This window comes from Lissotriton vulgaris, chromosome 8, assembly GCF_964263255.1.
Source record: "Lissotriton vulgaris chromosome 8, aLisVul1.2, whole genome shotgun sequence".
NCBI lineage: Eukaryota > Metazoa > Chordata > Amphibia > Caudata > Salamandridae > Lissotriton > Lissotriton vulgaris.
The window spans coordinates 1,007,858,740-1,007,880,519 of record NC_141696.1 but is presented as its reverse complement, the minus strand read 5'-3'; the positions used below and the strand labels follow the sequence as shown (position 1 = coordinate 1,007,880,519).

Sequence of the window (21,780 nt, the reverse complement as noted above, 5' to 3'; positions counted from 1 at the left end):
AGATACCACAAAACATTGCATTTTTTTTTCAGAGAAAGGTTTTTTGTTATTCTTTCTCCCATAGAGGTGGTCATTGTCCAATTGTACCTGGCACACATTTCACAAAGGAGGGCTGTTTTTATTTTCTGCAAACAACTAAAGTCAACCAATTACTGCTGTAACGTTAGCAACAGTACCTAGTGTGTAAATCAAATTATAGCAGGTGTGGCGCTCACTCAAAGTATGCCAGATAAAAAAATATTGCTGGCAAAGTCTTGCAAAGTAGCCTATTGTTGCCCTTCAGGGCCCAGCGGGCTGGCCTTCCTCTTCTACTATGCAAAGGTTTTCTCAGCAAAGTGGACTTTTCCTCTCTCCCAGTTTATCTTTTGCAGAGCTTTACTGTAGATAATGCCATTGAGGAGGCAAAAACAGTAAGTATTATCTGCAAACGATATCATATTCAGAACCATTTTGTAAGTATGAAATAAGTATGTGTGACCATTTTTTTCAAAAGTCACCATTTTCACAATGTGATAGCGAAGCAACCAGCTTTGCATACTTCACAAAGTTACACCGTTTTCAAAAGTATTGTCTGACAGAACTATTGTGTTCTACATATAATTTACAAACATATTGTCCCATTGGGTGTACATTTTCTATTATTTACTCCACTGAGGATATTTTTATAAATGACATTTTAATCACAATATTTATAGTGCAAGTTGTTTTGGTTATGATGTTCTGACACCATACCGAAGCACCATGTACAAGCCCATACATGAACAAATACATCAGTGTGGAACTGATCACTGTTTCAAATTGTATAAATCATGCACAAGGCTGCCAGAACTGGCTCTCCTCCATATCTGGTATACAAATTAACTTACCCATGTAGACAGTGCCATGCGAGAAGCCAGGACATAGCCAAACTGGAAACAAAAGCTTTAGAAATTTTGAAAGCAGTTGACACGCCTGAAAAAATACCTCCATCACCCATCACAACAGCCCCAACAATTGTGTAAATCAGAAAGGAGCTGAAAACCCAACTCTTGATAGAACACTACATCTCCACATGAACCTTTTTCACCACATATGAACACCCTGTCTCATGTTAAAATAATATTCATAACCGTAACTAATAGCTCCTGTCCTTGTTCGGCACTCTGTTTCTCTGCAAGTAGGTTCACACTCTACAAGTACCTGTATGTATGTACTAGCAGAGAAGCAATGTGCTGTTTATGAGTTTTGACGTACCATCTGCAAGTGGATAGCTCAGACAAAATCTGGGTCTAAATGAGTCGTGCAACTCGAAACCGGGCCATGTTTAGGAAATAAAATGACACTACAAGTTGCTGACATATTCGCTTGACCTTCCTCACAGTATGAGCAACCAGATGGTAATTTGCTACTAGAAACCGATCTTAAGGTGTTAACTCTTAGCTAAAGTAGAAATGTTAAAGGTGACCTTCATCTTAATCCATTAAGTGCAATGCATAAAATCAGCTCTACATTTTTTCTCCAGCATCCTTCCAAATATTGGTGGAGCAAGGGGGACTGGGAAACACATACATGCACTGAAGTAATAGTGTTCGTATCATATTTGCATCTACAACATAAATTGTATGACAAAGAGACTGACAGTTAGTTTTGTTGCACTACTGCATTTTAATCTGCTATGCTCCAAGCTGTAAATCGCTGCTCACCACCCATTGCAGCCTTCATGTAGCTACACAGGGAAAACAATATTTATTGTATATAAAGCTGTTAATGTTTTTAAAAGCGGAACTGGCAGTTAATTGCAGCCAGTGTCACACCACGAGGTTGACTCTAATTTAGGGTCAAGGGCTGGACTAAAATTCCAAGGTGCTGCTTGATGATGTTCACCATAAGGGTATTTTTCATCTTGATCTGGCTAAAAAACACAATTGCAAAATATTTTGCCCTATATGCTTTCTTTCTGATAGAGCCAAATAATAACCTGTTGCAATGTTACTTGGTTTCCTTATTTTGGCCCCCCAAAGCAAATATTTTTTCAAAAAACAAAATCACATCTGGAAAGGGGGACATATAACCATTAGGCCTATTGCACTGGGGACATAAAGTGGCCGATTCTGATTCGGGAAAAAGCGTCTGTCTGAATCGTATCCGGAGCCCTCTCTGTACGAATCGCGTAGTACGCTCCGTATCTCGTCAATCCGTCCGAATCGTCGTGAACCGTACGGATTGCAAGGGTGAAACCGTACGACACGGACCCTCACAGTGAACCGTACGATTCGTAAACATGCTGTACAACCCGACGAGTACGCTCCGGACCGGGGTATGAGGATGCGATTTGTACGGTCCACGTCAGGTAAGGGCGATTCATACAGACAACCACACAATCACATACACACCGTATGGAGCCTACATCCCATGATCGCAGGGGTACGGTGCGTACCCCTGTGATCATGGGGTGTACGCAACGTACCCCATGATCGCAGGGTGTACACACCGTACACCCTGCAATCATGGGGTACAGAGCGTACACCCTGCGATCATGGGGTTTACGCACCGTACCCCATGATCGCAGGGGTACACACCATACCCCTGCAGACATGGGGTGTGCGCACCATACTCCTGCAGACATGGGGTATACGCACCATACCCGGGGGGGTGGTCCGTACCGGTTTCGAGGAGAAATCTGCTTCTCCGGACATTTTGGGCTCCCGTAAAAAAAGCATTGTACTGTGCGTACCCGACACAAATCGTACTTGCTGGGTCGGGAAATCCTGCTTCGAACCATACGGTTGTTGTGTACAGCGGGTTCTGAGGGAGAATCATGCAGAGATTAGAGTCGTACTGTCTTTGCACGATTCGAACGGAGTCCTGCTCCTAGTACGAATCGTACTTCATCGTACGTACGGGGACGTTGCAGGGTACGATTCATACGGCAAAAACGCTCTGTGCGGCTATTCAGAGTGTTTTTTTCCCGAATCGGAATCGGCCCCAAAGTGTGACAGCAATCATGTGGAGAAGTATCAGACTGATGGGTTAATTTTTCAAATTGAGTTTGGGAGATTGTAAGTCTCTCAGTCTAATCCAGACCTAGGGGGTAATTGTAAAATAAGTAGGTATAAGCAAAATTAAAATTACGCCAGTGTAGTTCACAAATGTTGAGAATTTCACGCTACACTTCTTAAGGGAAATTCCCAAATTTACGCCATTATACCACTTCATGTAATTGCACAACATTCTTTGTAAAGATTTACAACAAATGCATGGAAACAACAGAACGTCAGCAGCTGTTGTTCGTAGTGCTTTTGTTTAAAGGCATCCTTGCACCATAGACTGATGTGAGGACACATTTCACATTAAAATATAGCATGAAATGACGGATTTGCATTTCACAAAATTACTAGAAATTTCTCTGAAAATATGCGTAACCACACAAAAGTAAATTACGCAAATTTTGCAAACACTTAAAACTAAGTTCTATAGATATCTTGATTGCTTGAGTAATTACCTCATTTAGAGTTTCATGTGATGGAAGCACTACCATAAATTGGTGGTGCTCCCACCACATCCAACTCACGTTTACCCCATCTCATTTAGAGTCAGAAGACTAACAAGGTTTTAATGGTGAAACCTCAGCTGGTTCTGTCATCAGTAACCCTACTTCAAGTGATCCATCCTCCCTAGACCACTGTGTAACATTCGCTCCCATGTATTTATGGCGTTTACTAATTTTCGCTACCAAAGTCTGTTCATGAAATGATGCAAGGCGGGGAGGGAAAAGGGAAAACAAATACTGCCCCTCACATGCAAGAAGAAATCTCCCTGTTTATCAGGAGCATGGGATTTGTTGTTTCGCTTACAGAAACTGCCACTTTGGGAGTTTGCTTCTGTAAGACAAAAAATACATTCTGATTTGCTGAAGCAAACAAGTTGCCTACGTGGCATTCAGCTCTACCTTCATTGTATCTGCGGCACTGGTAGATATACTGAACGTAGACTTATCCTTGCCATGCAAATAGGGTGCAGTCCACAGTTTTCACTCACCTGGTGTGTTAGCAGGCCACTCACCACACTATAAATGAGACTCTCAGTCTTCTTTTAATTAACCCTGATGCCTTTATATTAATATGCCTGACAGGGGCATAACAGAGGCTCCTGCAGTCCCTGCAGCACAGGGGGGCAGCCAACCATGTATGTGGCTCCCACTTTTCGGTCGGCCCCAATTCAACCCAAGGCCAACGGATATCTGAGAGATATGGGAGACTCAGTGGCACTTTATCGCATTTTACAGTGGGCCCCCACCATTTTGCGTTATGTCACTGATGCTTGGATGTATTATTTTTTCAGATTAGTAATTCTCAATTAGTAAGCATACATATTAAAATTAGCCCATGTTTGATTGCTGGGCAGGGGAAGCAGGGACAATAATAGTAAGGGAGGTCAAGATCACTCTCGAGACACTCGTCACCTTCAAGCGATCTAGTTCAAATTTAAGGTGGGGCAGAGTAGAGTCCCACAGGAAGGTATCTTGGTACTGGATGGTTACGCCCCCAAATCACTTTTGGCTGATGACAGACAACAGTTTTTAGAGGCTGACCATAGGCATTTGATTAAGTCATAGATCAGGACTGCATCAATGATTTATTTAGGAGCATGGATTTGTTAGTGACTTGACGTATCTTAATTTTGGTGAATTCCTTCATTCATAACCAATCTAATGTCTTCATTGCTGGGTAAATGGGTCAAATTTGAGGGAGGTGAAATGAATTTGTTTTTGATGAATTTTCTTTTATTTCAAAAATGTTTTATTAGTTGTTTCCAAATAAAGCAGTACATACAATACTTCAAATGAAGGACACAAGGAAAAGACATGTGAAAATAAACAACAAGGAGATAATAAATAAAAGGAAAAGTAGATGTCACTGGTAATCAGGTTGATATGGCCGTATATCACATTTTAAACACATGTAGTACCAAGTGTAGTATCATAAAGGCCACTGAGGAGATTAACAATGACATGAAGTGTATCAATATTATCAGCAGGGAAAGCCATAGCTCAGGGTCCAAAACAACGTAGGTATCGGTCTCAAACTAATGGACTCCAGAGTGATGCCACTAGTACAGAGAAGCAAACCCTAGTGAAAGTAGTCCGTGGGGAGAATTAATTTATCATGCTTGGTGTGGTTCATGGTGGTTTGTGTGACCTAAAGTAGAGATCAAGAGTGTCCCACATATGTCTGGTAGAAGATTTCCATGGTGAGTTCTAGAGAGGTACGTTGTCAACCCGTGTCAGACTCCCAGATACTTTGCCACGATATTTTTATTCCAGAGATACACCATCGGGCTATACACTTTTAGAAATACGAGGAGAAAGGGGCTCTTCTGGATTTAACAACGGAGGCTTCCCCCGCATGTTTTCCCATTTTTTACATGCTTTCAGATTGTAATTATTTTCATTGGAGTTGTACTGGCTGGTACGAGGGTGTTTTTCTAATTAAGAAGGAGTATTTCGTCGGCTACCCTTTAGACTCACTTGAGACTTCAAGTTAATATTGGCAACATGGTAATCTTTTGATACCTATCTTGTCTATACTTTAGTGGATGAAGTTAACTCACGAGAAATTGTATATACGAAGTGGGAAGAATTTTCTTTCCTGAAGAAGGTGGGGAGTTATTCTGGTTGGACCCACCGAAACGGGTCAATGCCCTAGTTGTATGGGAACTATCACGGATAACTAATGACTGCAAACTTTTGCTTTTCGAGTATTTTGCAAAGAATTTGTTTTGCATAAAAGTAGTGTGTATACATATTGACATGTCCAACTACTGTGTTGTTTCCTGACCTGGAATTATTTGCTCCTGCTGCTTTTCTTTTGTTCCACTTTTTTTATAATATGTGTTTTTAAACTTTATTGCTCTATGGTACAATGTGTTTTTAATGGTGTAAAGTTGATATATACAACACTTGCAATAAATTGCATGCAACGTTTTATAATTTTTTTTGTACTGATTAGTTTCTTTGGCTCATTGTGTGGTGTGTGAGTGAAGCATGACCATAGGTTCGGTGTGGTTGGACGTATGACAAAACAGTTTAAACGGTTCCCAAGGGGATTTCTTTTGACAAAATATTGTGTAGCACATGGTTATTTGTTGGTGATAGAGTTCGGCTGTTTTGATCTATGTAAGATTAACGCAGGACGTGCATTAACTGAGTAACTGGTAGACCTGCAGTATCTCTTGCGAACATTGAGGCGTACTGCAAATAATGATTATTAGGGTCTTAGGATAAACAGAACTGAGACAAATAGCAGAAATTATCTTAAAATGCGTCGGTTTCCCTTATAACATTAACATTCCTAAAAGATACAAAGCGTTATTATACCAAGGGAGCATGCTTAGTTGAGTAGCCGCGCCTATTGTAAAACTTCTCTGGTTAGACAATTATGCTAGAGTTAATGCATGGATGTAAGAATGGCAAGACAAGAAACACATTTCAAAAGATATTAAGTCTTCCGTTTGTTGGAGGATCCCCCAGAGAGGTCCATCTCCAGGGTAGGAGTTTCCTACAGGTGTCGTGATAGATCCTGGGAGTTTGTAAAGATGGGTGGTCTGCTATTTTCCACAATTCTAAACTTCGAAGGGCCTGAAAATGAAAATGTAATGTTTTTCCCCCTCAGCTTGGTGCACAGTTAAAGGAAGCCTTTCATTGTGTTGACTTATTCCTTAGAATAGTCCTGTGTAAAGTTTATCTGCTGGCCTTCCCAGGTTACTTCATGATTTTTCCTGGCGAAGTTTAAGATGGCTTCTGTATGCTGGTATCGAAGTGGTCTAAATATCATGGGGCGAGTTCACTTTGTATTTGAAGGGTTAAACGATGGAATTCTGTGAACTTTGTCTAATTCCAAGCCATGGTGGAAATTTATCCCAGTTGTCATAGGTATCCAAGACTCAAGGAAGGCCACGCATGACCCAGTGTCAGTCTCTGATCCTTCAGGAATACCAAAAATACGTATGTTCCCTCATCGATTTCGGTCTTCCAATTCCGCGTTTTGTTTCTTGAGCTGGAGGTATTTAATTTATTTGTTAGCCTGGAAGGTCCTATATATCTGCGCAAATTGTTGTGAGTTCCAATTGCATGAAGTCTGTGTTTTGCTTCGCAGATTTTGCCAGGTAATGGACCTCCGCTGTTTTTTTTAGTATCATGTCCACTGTGCTGCTTAGGTCTGGTTTGGCCTTAATTGGTGAATCCGAGGTGGTTGGCTCTGGTTTTGCTTTCTTATAGGAGGTTCTGCTTTCTTTGACTGCCATTTTCGACAAGGGTTGAAGTGGTTAGCCCCAGTTCCTCTTCTGGTGGTCTTTTATTCACGGTCTCAATAAGAGCTGTGAGTGCAGGTTTGTGGACTGAAGCACCTGCTGGGTAGATGCTGTTAGATACTGTTTGATGGAGCGCTGGCACAGTAGAGTGATTGACTTCTTCCTATGGTACGGTTTGCCCAGTTGTCAAGTCTCTTACAACATTCCTTATGTCAGACCGTTGGCACAGTAACGTTGCTAATATCGATTATCAATGAATATCAATGAGGGTACGATCGTAGTATGGAACCCTCGGCAGCTGTGTTTGTAGGACTAGCGCACTATTATTCACGGTCTCAGTGTGGCCGTGAGAGCAGGAAGTTGGTTGCTGTGTAGGAGGCTGTTCCGAGTGTCCTGTTGATTCTCTGTTGGCCCTGTTGAGACTGTTGGCACACTCTATATGCATGTGATTGGTTTGTATGTGACAAAAGATCTCAGACAGTGCACTCTTTGTATGCATGTTGGCTTTGCAGGGCAGGAATTGCTCTCGAGCAGCGATGGAGACTGTGTCAGTAGTGTCGATACTGACCGTTGTAGCTCGAGAGTTGCAAAGCTAGGGTGTTTCCAAGAATTGCAAAGGCGTGGTGGCGCAGTGTATCAATGCGCGGTGTTCCTGATTGAGGGCAGGTGCAGGTAGGCTGATTCAGTACCCTATTGTGCCGCCAATTGTCACAGGTGCCCTCAAGACTCACCGGGAAGAGGCCTCACTTAAGTGATGGGTGAGTCGGTGCCAGTAGCGTCTGAATTGGCACTGGCAGCATCAGTAATAGCTCTAAATTTGCAGACTTAGGAATGCAGAGCAGAGACTGGGACACTTAGCGTGTCACTGGTTGATTAATGCTCGCAAAGGCCGGGATTCGAAGACACTACCTCCACATGTTGTACTCACATGCTGTCGGCACTTATTCCGCCCTTCATGTGTCTTTGGCGTCCGCCATTTAGAGAGCAGGCACTCGGAAACATTCTACAGTCACAGGCGCCGTGGGCAATTATAAGAAATTATAGGCACTGTCTGGTGTTGCTAGTGGGAATCGGTGTGAATAGTACTCCTCTGTTCTCTGCTGTATGGAGTTGTGCTGTCAGTTGCACGTGGCAAAAGTTGATCAGAAGATGGGCTCGCAACAAGCGATCGGAGGGTCAGGCACAACGCGCTGTTAAATGGTGGCTCCGATGTGAGTAGTAATTCTGCAGCAGCGCAGGTGATTTGAGGATTAGCTTTGAGTGCCCACCTTAGTATTCTGTATGTCTTAACAGGTGTTGTGACGGAGTAGTGAAGGATCGGCTTATAGTCTTTGACTCATAGGTTCCAGCGCGATCCAACGCCATTTCAGGTATTCCAGGCAGGCTCCGCTTCCCGCTTGCCTCTTTGTAGGATAACAATCCTGATTTGGCTATCTTCTAAGCGCCGTTCTGTATGTGATTGATCACAGGGTGCTCAACATGGTATTTGGGGTGAAGATCGGCCCTCGCTTCGTGGGTCTCTTGAATTATCTCCCAATTGCAGCCATTGCAAGGTCAGGCAACACGGCATGGGGGATCTAATCTGTTGTAAGCGGTTGTGGAAACAGCATAAAGCACCCACCTTTAACGCTACTAGGCTGCTCAGTGTACTGGGTGCTGCAGTGAAGCCGTGCACTCACGATGTACGATGAAACTTCATCTTTTAAGGACTTTTAGGATGCTCCGGGCAACGCCGCCATTTTGTTTCTTTCAGGCAAGGTCCACTCACCGCTCACCGCATTTTTCAATTGGCGATCTTCTGAGCGTTCAATCCGGAAAAGCTTGATCACAAAGTGTTCTTCATGGAATTATGTGGTGAAAACTGGTCTTCGCTTTGACAAACTCTCAGTTTATCTCCCGACAGTAGCCAAAATCGCTCCTCCGTGTGCCGAGCGATGGGTTCAGGCAGCCATTAACGCTGCCGTCCAAGCCACGACCCTGTAACAATTGGCTAAATCAGAGGATTACATTTTGGATGATCGTGCCGGAGGCACAAGAAAGGTAACGCTATGTAGTAAGGATACCTCAAACAAGGGTTATGTCTTGGCTCACAGGAGAATAAAACACGAGAATAGTATAACTGGACCAGGGAGAGCTCTTCAATTCCATTGATAACCTTTCTAATACAAATATTTTTCGGGAATCAACACAAGAGAGACATCACCTGAAGAATTACTGAACAGCAAGGATGACTTTACAAACAGGGTTAGGTCTACCCCATTCTCACTCTAGTTTTGAGAGAGATAGTGTCTTTAGTCCCCTGCAAGATTCATGAGTGAGACATCCTCAGGTGATAGCTCTGTGTCTGTGTGCCTTCCTAGGGATCTTTGAGAATCCTGACATAAAAAGCTGAAATAGGAACAGGAACAGGATCTTTGCAATTCAGCGTTCTAAGGCCTTTAAAGAGTTATATTGTTTTGATTCATAATGTTTATATGACTATACAGTGCATGCCTTTAACACGCATGCCTTTACCATGAAAGGTAAGTATAGTTAAAGTAAGTTTACCCCTACACACAAACAACACACACACATAAATATTTATACATGTATTTCTTTTTCTGTTCCTCCAAATCCCCATTTAAACGAAAAATTTCTTTACCACCCAATACTATTTATTACCCACCCCTAATCCATAAAACAATACCCTTACCACCCTGCATGCTAAAGTCGTTGCCTGGTAAAGGACTCGTTCTAAAGGCTGTTTCCCTTCATAATAGCACCTTATAAGCGAGTATGAAAAGACTATTCACTCTGCGCTATGTACACGGGCTCTAAAAAGGTCAGCTAAAACTGTCCGCTTTTTAAAACGGCACAATTTCTGATTAAGAGGAGGTGCAATTTTCTTCGAGGTTTACAGAAAAGCTTGGCAAAGAACTTTGGACGTATTTGTATCCTCAAAGATATATATTGTAAACATCCTGCACATTTACATTGTGTTGATATTATATGTAGGCTACAGGAAGAAAAATCCTTAAGTGGTAGTAGTTGTATTTCATACATTCTATGCATTCAAAAGTATCCATATGTTTTTATTAAATTGTTGAATGTGCCCCTTACGTGCAAACGCGTTCACTTGCTACTGTGCACGTGCCTATGTACTACTGCCAAGGCCATGGCCGCGTGCAGCACACGGCTTTCTTTTCTGCTAATCTGTCGTCTCTGGGCCGTCCTGGAACCACAGGCAGCGCTGTGCGCTCAACTAAAGGCAAGTCATTGGTCCAGCTACGGACAACAGTATCAAGTGTTGCACACCTGTTTTACACTGCAGCTCGGTCATTTCAACTGAGTAAACAGAAGATTCTGGGGTCAGATTACAACTCCTACCAGGCTGTTTGCAGCATAGTCGCTTTGTTTAACCTTTAGTTTCCCATTTGAAGACGAGAGAGGATTGCCGACACCCCAGGAGGGTTGAGACGTCATCTCAAAGTTAAGGAGATGAAAACGAATAACCGAAAGTACATATAAGAGTAAATAAAGCAATCATTTTAGTTTCTCTTGTATTTTTAGGATGCGTTAATTCATCTGCTGAGTTTGGGTGGTGCTAAAATTATTCCTGTTGGATTGCTTAGAACAGCTGCAAACGGTAACGTGAAGCAACCAAGCCGTGCCAAGAAGTGCTAAGTAAAAATCTATTTAGTTTTCATCATGCACAGAATGTGTTTCTTGAGATATGTCTAAGCCATTTTGCCCTCTGTAGCATGTCTTCAAACTGGATTGGACAAAAAAAGCTACTTTTGCCTTTTCAAACACAGAAAATGTTTATGGAAAAACTCGTAGGTGGCCTTCTTGCACCTACAACCTGTGTGCAAATATGCATGTGTGCAAATATGCATGTGTGAAGCCTCTCTGCTGTGGTCAGACAAGCACCATTCAAAGATTAGCAAGGACACATGAAATAGGGTGCTCTCTCTGATCCACGATGATGTACATAGACGAATCATATCTCTGCCCCAGAGTTGAGCACGGATGGGGAAATATCTTTCCGGCATGAGCTCACCTGGCGTGGCTTTAGGAGGGGCACAAGACAGTAACCTTCAAGGGGCTGCAGATTGTTACAGGTCTTTGCGTATGGGTGAGGAAGAGGAATCTTGCAACGTTTCATTTACTGTCCCATACCTCCCAGGGGGCCTTCTAAATTACTGCCACTCTTCAGTACATTTTTTTGGGGCTAACCTGTCTGTCTTCTGCATATTTCATTTTGAAACCATGTGGGCCGCTCAGCAGGGCATCCCTCGTTTCCATAGGGTAAACCAACATGCAATCAGAAAAAATCCTAGTTTGAGTGTGCATGCCCTGGCATGGGGGTGCAAAGCCCTTTCTGAAATAGCAAAGGACACCCACTCCCAACACCTTCATGCAGAGGATGCTCTTTTATAAATTATGCCCACTAATACTCCATCAAGGGTCAATGCAGTGAAGGACTAAGATCCTCAAAAAAATCTTGGACCCAGTAGGTATCATTTGTAAGCATGCATAAGCCTGTTAACTAGCCTCTTCGATGAGCGTCCAATTCTCCCGCAAATTTGACATGTGCACAGATCGGACGGCCCCCAGGCGTCCGACGCACACACCCACTGTGACGTCGGATGGCGGGGGGGCCGTCCTACGCATGAAGGAAGCTAGAGACCAACCACTTTTACAGACCAGTCAATCTACATTGACAATATGCCTTTCGAACTTCATTATGAACCTGTTTGTGAATGCGAAGGACTCCTCCCCCAACAGCTGAAAAAATGTTACAATTAAAGTATATTTCCTAAAATTTAAATATTATATTCAACTGAAAAAAACTTTGGTGAAAAGCATATTGTTTTTGCTGCTATTGGAACTAGTTTGTATTATTGCCACTGTATTCTTCTACTTCTTATTATTAGAATTATTATAGTTGTTTTGTTATGTTTTTTTTTGTTGTTTTGTTATTTTTACTAATATATCAATGTTAATGTGTGAAAGCACAGTGGTCCTAATGTCTGTTTTGTATGCATGCCACAAAATTCAGCATTGATGCTTTAGATTATCCTCCCTGCCACAGTGATCAAGGAAGGCACTTTTTGCTATTCAGCACGTCAATATGAAAGCGTACACAGCACCCTTTACCATTCATTAAAGGTTTTAATCAAGTAATCTACACAGCATCTGGAGGCTCAGCCAGAGGAAAAGTATGCTATAACAAAGGCACTGTAACAGTTCACCTTCAGTGAAGAACAATAATGCATTATTAAAATCACTTTCCTGCTCAGTGGTTACACTTAGCTGACCACAGCAAATTTGCTCTGCCTTGGTCTTCGCAAGTTGGCAGAAAAAAAAGATTCTGTCACATTTAACAGGTTCTGAAAATGACAGGATGCCTCTCCTGGTTCAACTATAGACCGTAATCTTTTAGAAGTGAATAGAATTACAAATGCCTTTTGTCACGTATTTCTGTGCAAAGTTATTAGAGTGAAGCTTTATAGCATAAACTGTGACTAGGAGCTCGAATGTCATAGCGAAGAAGTAATAGCACACCAGTATCCATCGAAGATACACTTTCTACGTTTTTGAGTTCATATGCTTTTTAGAAGAAGTGCAAATTTAGTTTTCGTGTTTAGTCTTTTGAATTTTTGCAAAATTCATGATTTCCACCCTATGTAAAAAAAATTATTACTATTGGTTTAAAATGTCATTTATCCTTGCAATTTTTGTTCTGAGCACTGCAAGACCACTTTACCAAACTGTGAGATCATGTGTACTCTAATCAAACCCAGCCAAGATGGAAAATAGCTGCAACAAATTTCTATACAATTTTATCAATTGCAGAGTTGTTTCTATGCCAAAAGCAATAATGATTTTTTCTTAACATGTTTTTTCTAAGTTGTCACAAAAGCCAAAGCTTAAACACGAACTTGGCAAAGAATACACTTTTCAGAATTTCCAAATCCACGAAACTTTCCGTAGACATTTGTAAGGGTTACAAATAAAGCTTGAGAACCTTGCACATGCCTAGTATCAATGCGTAAATACAGCGTAGTTCAGCTCTCTCCCTTTAACCCCTTAATTGCTGCCATCGGCCAATGGCCGACGGCAGCACTACCTGCCCAGTGCTGCCGTCAGCCACTGGCCGACGGCGCCCCACTCGCGCACAGAAACGCCCGCACCGCGGCGGAATTACCGCCGCGGTTAACGGGTTAAGGCAGGGCAGCGACTTGCCTTGCTGGGCTGTGTTGCATGAACTGTCAGTAAATCTAGGTGAGTAATCTTAACATGGTAGTGATTACACCTCAGAGGACTTTGCCTTCACTCAATTACAAAGCAAACTTTCAATGATGCACTTTTGTTTGCTGTTTCATTTGCTAGTAATTCATATAAATGTGTATGTGATGACAATCTGAAATATCCAGTTTTCTTAATGTGTTAGCAGTGCTTTTTTTTTAGGTCTGGCTAAGAGATAGTTTTATCTGATCAGACTCCTGTATTAACAAAATTCATAAATACATATACACATACACAGAGCGGCTTTGGGTCAGCCGTCCATCGGTCTGTTCAACTACCATTCAAATCTGCACCCACTGCACACAGAATGGGGCGATGGAACAGCTTACTTCGGGAAGTGCATTGTGAGTGGCAGCATTTTGCTTGATCACATATGGACATGTATCAAAAATGAAGTGCACTTCAGTGCTCGGGCTCCTGGAACATTAGTTTATTTTGCCAATGCTTTTTTTTCAATTCTTTGTAAATTGTTTACAGTTTAATGACAGACAGCATTATCTGTTTGTCACATACATCATTGTATACAATGCTACAGCAGAGCATATGTCAACGCGTTGCTCATGATTGCATTTCTTGCTTGTTCTATCCAATCTCTGCTCCTGATTTTATGACTTCCCTCCTTTTCTTGTGTTTGTTCTCCCCGTGGAGCATGCCTGTTTCACCCTGATTTTTGATTGGGTGAGTTGTATCCTTCCACTACTGATGTGAGGAAACTATTTTGTTTTCTGCATGTATTCAAAATGATTACGAAATATGTGAAGAGCCCCTTTCACAAGTATAAATTTACATGTGCACATTTACTCGTGTACATTTAGTTTTGCCCCTAGGTGAGTCTACTTTTTTGCTACTCCAATTTCTTAATTGTGCTTATTAGCGAGTACGTAAGTGACATTCCAGAACGAGTTTAATACTTCAAAATAAGGAATTACATGAAAATTACACAAACGGGAACTCAAACCAGCTTTTTGCACTGAGTGTTCCTGAGATTTTTGGCACAATTTACCTACTGCAAACTCCAGGAGCAAATGGCAATGTCAAGTGTCATTTCTACCTGACTTGTAATTCTGTTTTGGCCACAAATGGGTTGTTTTGACAGAAAATGGGATTAATAGCGCCAATTTATTCATGGCATAATTGTACAGGTTTGTTTAAACAATCTTTTATTAAACTTGATATTAATAAAGTTATTTAATAACTATTATTTCTGTTAAAAGTCGAACAAAAATAGAACCAAAACAAGAGTTACACATAAGATAAGTTTCTTAAGCGATAACTATATGGCTCACATTAACCACAACTTGTTAGCAGCAGAAACACAGTTAATGGTTATCAAATAAAGCCTTGGAAAAGTTAGGATAACATATACTCCCAATATTCTTTGCAAATAGAGCAGTCAATATCAGTAAATATTAGAAAAAAATCACCAGTGAAATATACAACCTACAAAACTCAAAACAAACATATGAGAAAGGATTATTCTTTCTCGACAAGCTGTTACAGTGCTATGACCTCAATCAAAACACAAATATGTTTTTGTTTTCATTACATATTTTATCAAGTGTCTTTTCAATAGGTGTGATCTAATAATTAGAGAGCAAAAGGCACTGGGGAGCATAGTGTAAAATAAACTGTATATTTGTGTGCAAGGCGCCCCCATTATTTAGTCATCATACATGATCACAGTGACAGAGACTGAAAGATGATAAGGAGACTAACCTAAATGCATTCGTCAGATAAGACGTGCACTGCCCCCCCGCCCCCCCTTGCTACGCCACTGATGCTGGGCATATTTTACATATTGTTTGATGCAGAAGATATTATGGTCTGCATATTTTTTCTACATAAAGTGCTACTGACCTTCTGGCATTTCCCTAAAGTGACATGCATTAATCCTATCGATAATAATTTGTTAAAACTTTCTTCATGAGTGGGAGCAATCTAAATCAGCCTCTGAAATAAAGGACCTCCACTGTTTGCAAAATAAACTAACTGAAATGTGCAAGAGCCACCCGAATTTCAATTACTATTTCAAGTTCTTCAGCAAAATGATCAACAAGAGCTATTTTCTTGCAGTGCTGTTGCTGCTTTATATTTTACTGTTTGTGAAATTCATCCCCCTCGGTCCAAGGATATGTATTCAACACATTTATTTGTATGTCTTTTAGCGTACAACACAGCAAACTTGATCACATCGGGTGGTGACAGTGAAAATACAGACCGAGCAAAGGTGGTTACAAGGACAGTTTCAGGACAGTTTCAACTTCCTTTTAAATAGCAGCAAAATAATTATCTAAACAGTGCATTCTCTGCAGTGTTAATGCCAAGAGGCAAGGGAAAGAGAATTGCTATCCACGACTAGCTGTCTTAGCATGAGCAAATGTTGACATTTTAGAGTTCATTGTGGCCTAAGGATTGATCCAGAAGGATGCCCAAAGCAACAGATGGTATAGACTCACTTCTGAAATTGTCTGCATAGGCCTCATCTGATCCTGAGCCTCCTGTCAGCACCTCAAACCCTTTGGAAAACTCTTAACTTGAATCCCCACAATCAAGAGACTCAGGGAGCACATAGGTAGGTGTAATCTTCTTAATTACATGCATCTGCAGGGAGGAGGTTGAAGAGCATTGCCTTTCTGAATGGACAACCGGCCAGACAGTCAGGATGAAAGTAAGCTGTAGATTACTTAATGCCTTTGATACGCTCTCTATGGCTCATTGTGTTGATAAGTCCCACTGATTGACAACAACCAAAGACAAGCATTTTAGCTTGATGAAGTACTAAAATCTTCCAATGACACTGACTTGGTTTAGCATATGAGAGCATCCCAAACACATGGAAAACCTCTGCATGCTGGCTAGCCTGACAGACAAATGACCCAGTGCCCACACAGGGATAGTAAGCACTATATAAATGCTGCAAAACAATACAATACAATAAATAAAATTGTCTATCTTTGCCAAGTGTATGCTAATGTATGCAAGATGCAGTATGAAAATGTCACATTTAAGAATGATTTATAGACAAATATGACAAGTGTATTTTCTGCTTGGTCAACCAAACTGCCAGAATGCGAGGTCTGCATTGATGGTATCCTTAAAATGCTGCTATTGAAATCGTATATCTTTGATATGTTTCCTTGAGGTCCTGTCATAGATATTTGCACAACATTCCAAAATATCCCAAAAAGCATTTCTATTTGATTACCTTGAGAAATTAGCACACTGCATTGCACCTGGCTTATATCTTGGGGGTAACCAAAAAAAAAAGAACACTTATACATTTCTGGAAATGCCCTCCCCACACCCCAGTGAGATCTTGGTGAAAACATATGCAATTTGATCTTTCCAACAAGGACACTACTTTTCGATACAGGCTAAAGAGATGCGTCATATTTTATTACTTTGCAGTATTGAGAAAATTACACTAATTTAATGATTTTATCGCCTTCCACTAGGAAGATGGAGGTCTGTCACTCATCAATGGATTCCTAATTACCTTCAAGGTCATACATGAGACGGCTTCATTATGCTTCCTCTGGTCAAAAGGTTGATATCTGTCACCATTTCTGCCACCATGTCCTCAAAACAAGCATTACAGCTCAACTTACCTTCTGAAATTGGCCTTATGCACTTTGTGCTGTTTAGTGTCTTTGTGTACCCTACTACCAGCATACCTTTGTTTGGACTACTCAACTTTAGAAGTCCCAGGGGTACACCTTTGTGGGTTGATCACTTCCATAGATATGCTACTGCATGCAGGAGGTTGAAAGAATATGTCAACCTTTGGGAACATGTATGAACATTTCGTAAAGTGTAATTACTGTGGGCTCTCCCTGGCAGCTAATCGGAGTGTTTAGAATACATGCTACTGCATGACAACAGTATTTACCAACAATTCTATGTGATTTTCTCATGAAATGTGTCAATTTTACATGCTTTTGCATGATCAATAAAAGAGACAGGTTTTGTTTAGAATATTTTTGAAATTTTCGGAGAATTGCCATTATTTGCACAATAAGGGGGTATGTGGGCCTAAGTCAGTTGATATCTGCCACCAAACTACAGGAGTTCCAAATTAGCATTTCGACTGCCCTTTATTAAAAAATGTGAATCCTGTTCGTTGTCAAGAATAATAAATGTAAATATGCCAAGCCAACAGACAAAAACTATACGTAGCAAGAGTGAGCTTCCTACTGATAGGTGTGAAAAGCAGAAATCTGCAACCAGAAATACGAGTCCAAGCAAACATGTATGCTTATTTCCTTTAGAACGTGGTTGTTTGCATTGTGCCAAAATTAGTATTTATTGAATCGCCAAACTCATTTAATATATATTTATGTCTAATATTCCCATTTGTAGAGGATCCAGGGGATTCAACACGTGTAAACAACGTCCCAATTGCCCCTTTCCTATGTGAGGTATCAAAAAAAGTCACTTTTTAAAATATATTAAAAAAATATATAATTTCTGCAAGTTCTCTTTTGGCCTGCCAATCATGCTTAACCACATGGCTGCTGGGCGTTTCCCCCCCCCCCTGTGCTGGAAAATGCCATTTTAGTGGCACCATGACGAGCTCAGCTCGTCATCAGCACACGACACCCGTGGGTGATGACGAGCTGAGCTCGTCATCGGCATCGAAAGGGTTAAGGAGGTGTATCACTCATCAATTGTTCCTTCGGAAACATATTTTCATAAAATATATCTTTTTTTAACTTTTTATGTGGTCCTAAGATTGATCTTTTTCATTAAAGAGTGATCCACCATAATCAGTGATTTTACTATAAGTTACAGATATTGACATCTTTTTTATAGGTGACTGTAGACAACATCTCTAACAAAAAAGTACACCTTTGTAGTACCGCCATACTCTCGATATTTAGGTCAGAACTTCCTTGGAATGCAACTGTGGTTCATGTCTGTTAGTTTTCGAGGAGTAAAACAAGTTGTGAACTTATTTTAAATATTAAAAGTAATCTTTACATTTTCTATTATACCGTCACCATGGAAATAAATATTAGCACAACAGGTACACCTGAATGTCACAAAGGGAAAATGTATTTGTTTGTGTGTGTAGACTGCAATGCGAACTAGATAAAGGTATATGAACAATCTAGTGAATTTTTTTTTAATCTGTTGTTTGCAAGTTCCTAAGCAATCCTAATGATTATAGTGCTAGTTACAGAGATAGCTGCACTCCATATTTGTCACACACTAACTTCGAAATAAATGCCTGTTGGTACTTGACTGTGGCACTTATAGAACTGCCTGGAATCTTCTCAATGATTCTTAGGAGCTTCAACCACTTACAGCCATTTTACAAATTATGTATGAATACAGGTACCTGAAGGACTTGCAGCATATGTATTTTCTTTTAAGAAAAAGCACAAATCCTGAGTAAATTCAATGTATTGACTTTTCAGCCAGTGCAATAAAGATACCCTTCTAATTGGTGTTTTAAAAGGATGCAATATTGCTGGTTTCCATGGTATCTTAAGCTGAACAACAGCAGTGGCAACACTTTTCCGTCTAATAACTGTATCTAATGAGAAATATGTGTCCATTCTCAACCATGTTATACATAACAAATACGTACAAGTTTACATAAGTACCAATTTCTGATTCAGTTTCCTTCATGGTTGACATAAACTTAATAGCTATATTCAAGAACAAAAAGCCCAATTAATCTATAAATATGAGAGCAAAAGATATGTTTGTATGTCTTGCCATGCATACAGATTCTGCAATATATTAGCTATGTTGCTTGGATTGAAAACATTTGTTTATTCAGTAGTATGGTCGTAAAAACAAATCAGTTCCCTGGATAAACGAAGTCCCTCTTTACAAAGTAATAAAACATACAACCTATTTAGAGTCCATGCAATGAATCTGCAGTCGCACATCATTTCTATCATCATCTGTAATGCATTCATGCTTAGAATCAAAATCTGCAATTATTAGTGAATGTTGATGTTAATTCACCCGAAGGAAAGAAAGCACTTAATTATTTCGTATTCTACTACCAGCTCTGTGCGTGGGAAATATGAACTCTCATCTCTGCAAAAAAGAATTAGATATTGCAGGAAGTGATGCTGCTATTTAATTGTTAATAGGACATGGTGATGCCTACAATTTTGATAAACTGTGACCATTAATTCATTATAAAATCCAACAGACCTGTGAACATCCCCCAGTGTCAGTGTTCCAGTGCTAGTCCTGTGTCATACATGCCCAAATCAATTAAACTGACAAGCATGCATGCAAAAAAACGAAGTAAGGCGTGATTGAAGACGCCTACACTTTATCTCAAGTTGCCTCCCTCTCTCTCTCACACTTTTCTATCGCTCTCTTACTCTCTTTTGTTTTTTGGATATATATATATATATGTATATATATATATATATATATATATATATATATATATATATATATATATATATATAATATATATTTATTTATTTATTTCTTCTTTTGAATTGTTTGGACTGATTTTGTTCATGTATTCTTATTTTTAAGTTATTTAGTTACTATTTTTTCGTTTCACACTATACATTCCTCCCATGTAAGCTGTTTCTCTCTTTTTTATCCACTGATTGTGTACCTTTCCAATGTATGTTCCTCATTTCATCCCTTATCTGCTTCTGTTGTTTTCACGTGCTCCTTCTTTTTCCTATTTGTTATGTTATGTTATGTTAGGCTCATTTATTATGCGCACAGATGCTCCAGCAAAGGAGCGTCCTGGCGCCCGACAAGGTAGCTACACAACACAACTGGACAGAGTGAGAAGGGATAGAACTACAGAAACAAAGAAGTTTTTACAGCTCGGCGAAAAGAGAGCAAGTCCCTGAGGGCACGGATTTCAGGGACTTGAGCCTCTATGATTAATATCTTCAGGAGAGCTGCCCCCTTTTTACTTTTTCGCCATTAATGCCCACTCCTGACGTCCTGATACAACTCTCTATCCACCAACATTTCATAATCCTACTTTCTTTTCATCACTGATAATTCTATCGTATATCAAAGCCCTCATTTTATCCTCTCGCCAGGTCCGGACTGGGAACCAGAACCGGCCCTGGCAAAGTGCTCGGCCGCCCCCCCTCTCCCCCTCCGGGAGGAGAGGGGAGGGGGGAGAGGTGCGACCGCGCTCTGTAACAGGGCCGGTTTTCGGCCGTTTTTGTTACAGGGCCGTTTTTGCAGCATAACGGCCCTGTAACAAAAATGGCCCCAGGGGCCCAAAACCGGCCCCCAACCACGCGTCCCACCGGGGGATTGCCCGGTGCCCTCAACGGCTAGTCCGGGCCTGCCTCTCGCCTTCTCCTACTTATGCTATTTTTTCTTTTTACTTACTTCCAGTTGTCCGTTGCGGACAAGCTTTTGTGTGCTACCTGTGACTGTTTAATTGTTGTGTTTTCTTGAATTTACAGGCCCATCAGGTTTGCCTTATTTTTTAGTACACACCTTAATGTGACCCTCTCCTTCTTACCTTCTTTTCCCTTTGCTGCCTCCTCCACTTGTCCTGCCAGAAGCGTGTTGCTCCCTGATCGCCGCCCGCCACCCGCTGCAAGCTGCCATATCTCCCTCTTGTTCTCTGTACACTTCTGGCCCCTTCTTTGTTCCTGTCTTCTGTCTGTGTAGAAATGAAGGAAAGACTTTGCAGGTGATGCATTGATGTTTCTGAAGTTTGTGGGTGAGCCACAGCAAACTTTCAGTATTGCCACAATTTGTTTTTCAATACAAATTATTGTACATAAAATAATTTATACATTCATTATTTTTGATTTCTGTGTCAAAAGTTGCTTAAAATGCTATTATTGAGGTAAAGTTATCACATGTGGCCATCTTTCTACCTAGAATACACCTAAATGAAGGAGGTGTATGCAGTATGGTAGGCAATGTGAAGGTTACATGTCAATCCAGTATTAGGAGAATTCTGACCAATGTACAGTATAGTCTATTGGGAAATGTGGAAGCTGCAGAACTCCCATAATACTAAGCATGTGTATTTTAGGCAAAATAAGCCTTGTTGTGTTCAAAACAACCCTCAACGTCTATATTGTTCATTAGTTAACTCTTATTTGTGCGTGAGCAGGGAATGCTACAGATAAATAGGATCAGGGAAATATTACCAAATCGCTATTATAAATGAAGACCACTCAAATGCACCAAAGTGTTATATAAAGTACATTTATGCATGTTCCCTCACAG

General features: G+C 40.7%; 1 protein-coding gene across 5 annotated transcripts in view; it reads right to left on the bottom strand.

Annotated features, from left to right (window-relative positions):
- The window catches only part of DACH1 (dachshund family transcription factor 1), a 595,151-nt gene that overhangs the window by 174,058 nt on the left and 399,313 nt on the right, over nucleotides 1–21,780 (bottom strand). For 3 of the 5 annotated variants that reach the window (XM_086934898.1, XM_086934894.1, XM_086934895.1), the window contains one exon: nucleotides 21,059–21,202. The exons of the other annotated variants lie outside the window; for them this stretch is intronic. In XM_086934898.1, the coding sequence (XP_086791024.1) occupies nucleotides 21,059–21,202 (144 nt within the window). The remainder of the gene's footprint in view (nucleotides 1–21,058; nucleotides 21,203–21,780) is intronic. 5 annotated transcript variants of the gene reach the window in all.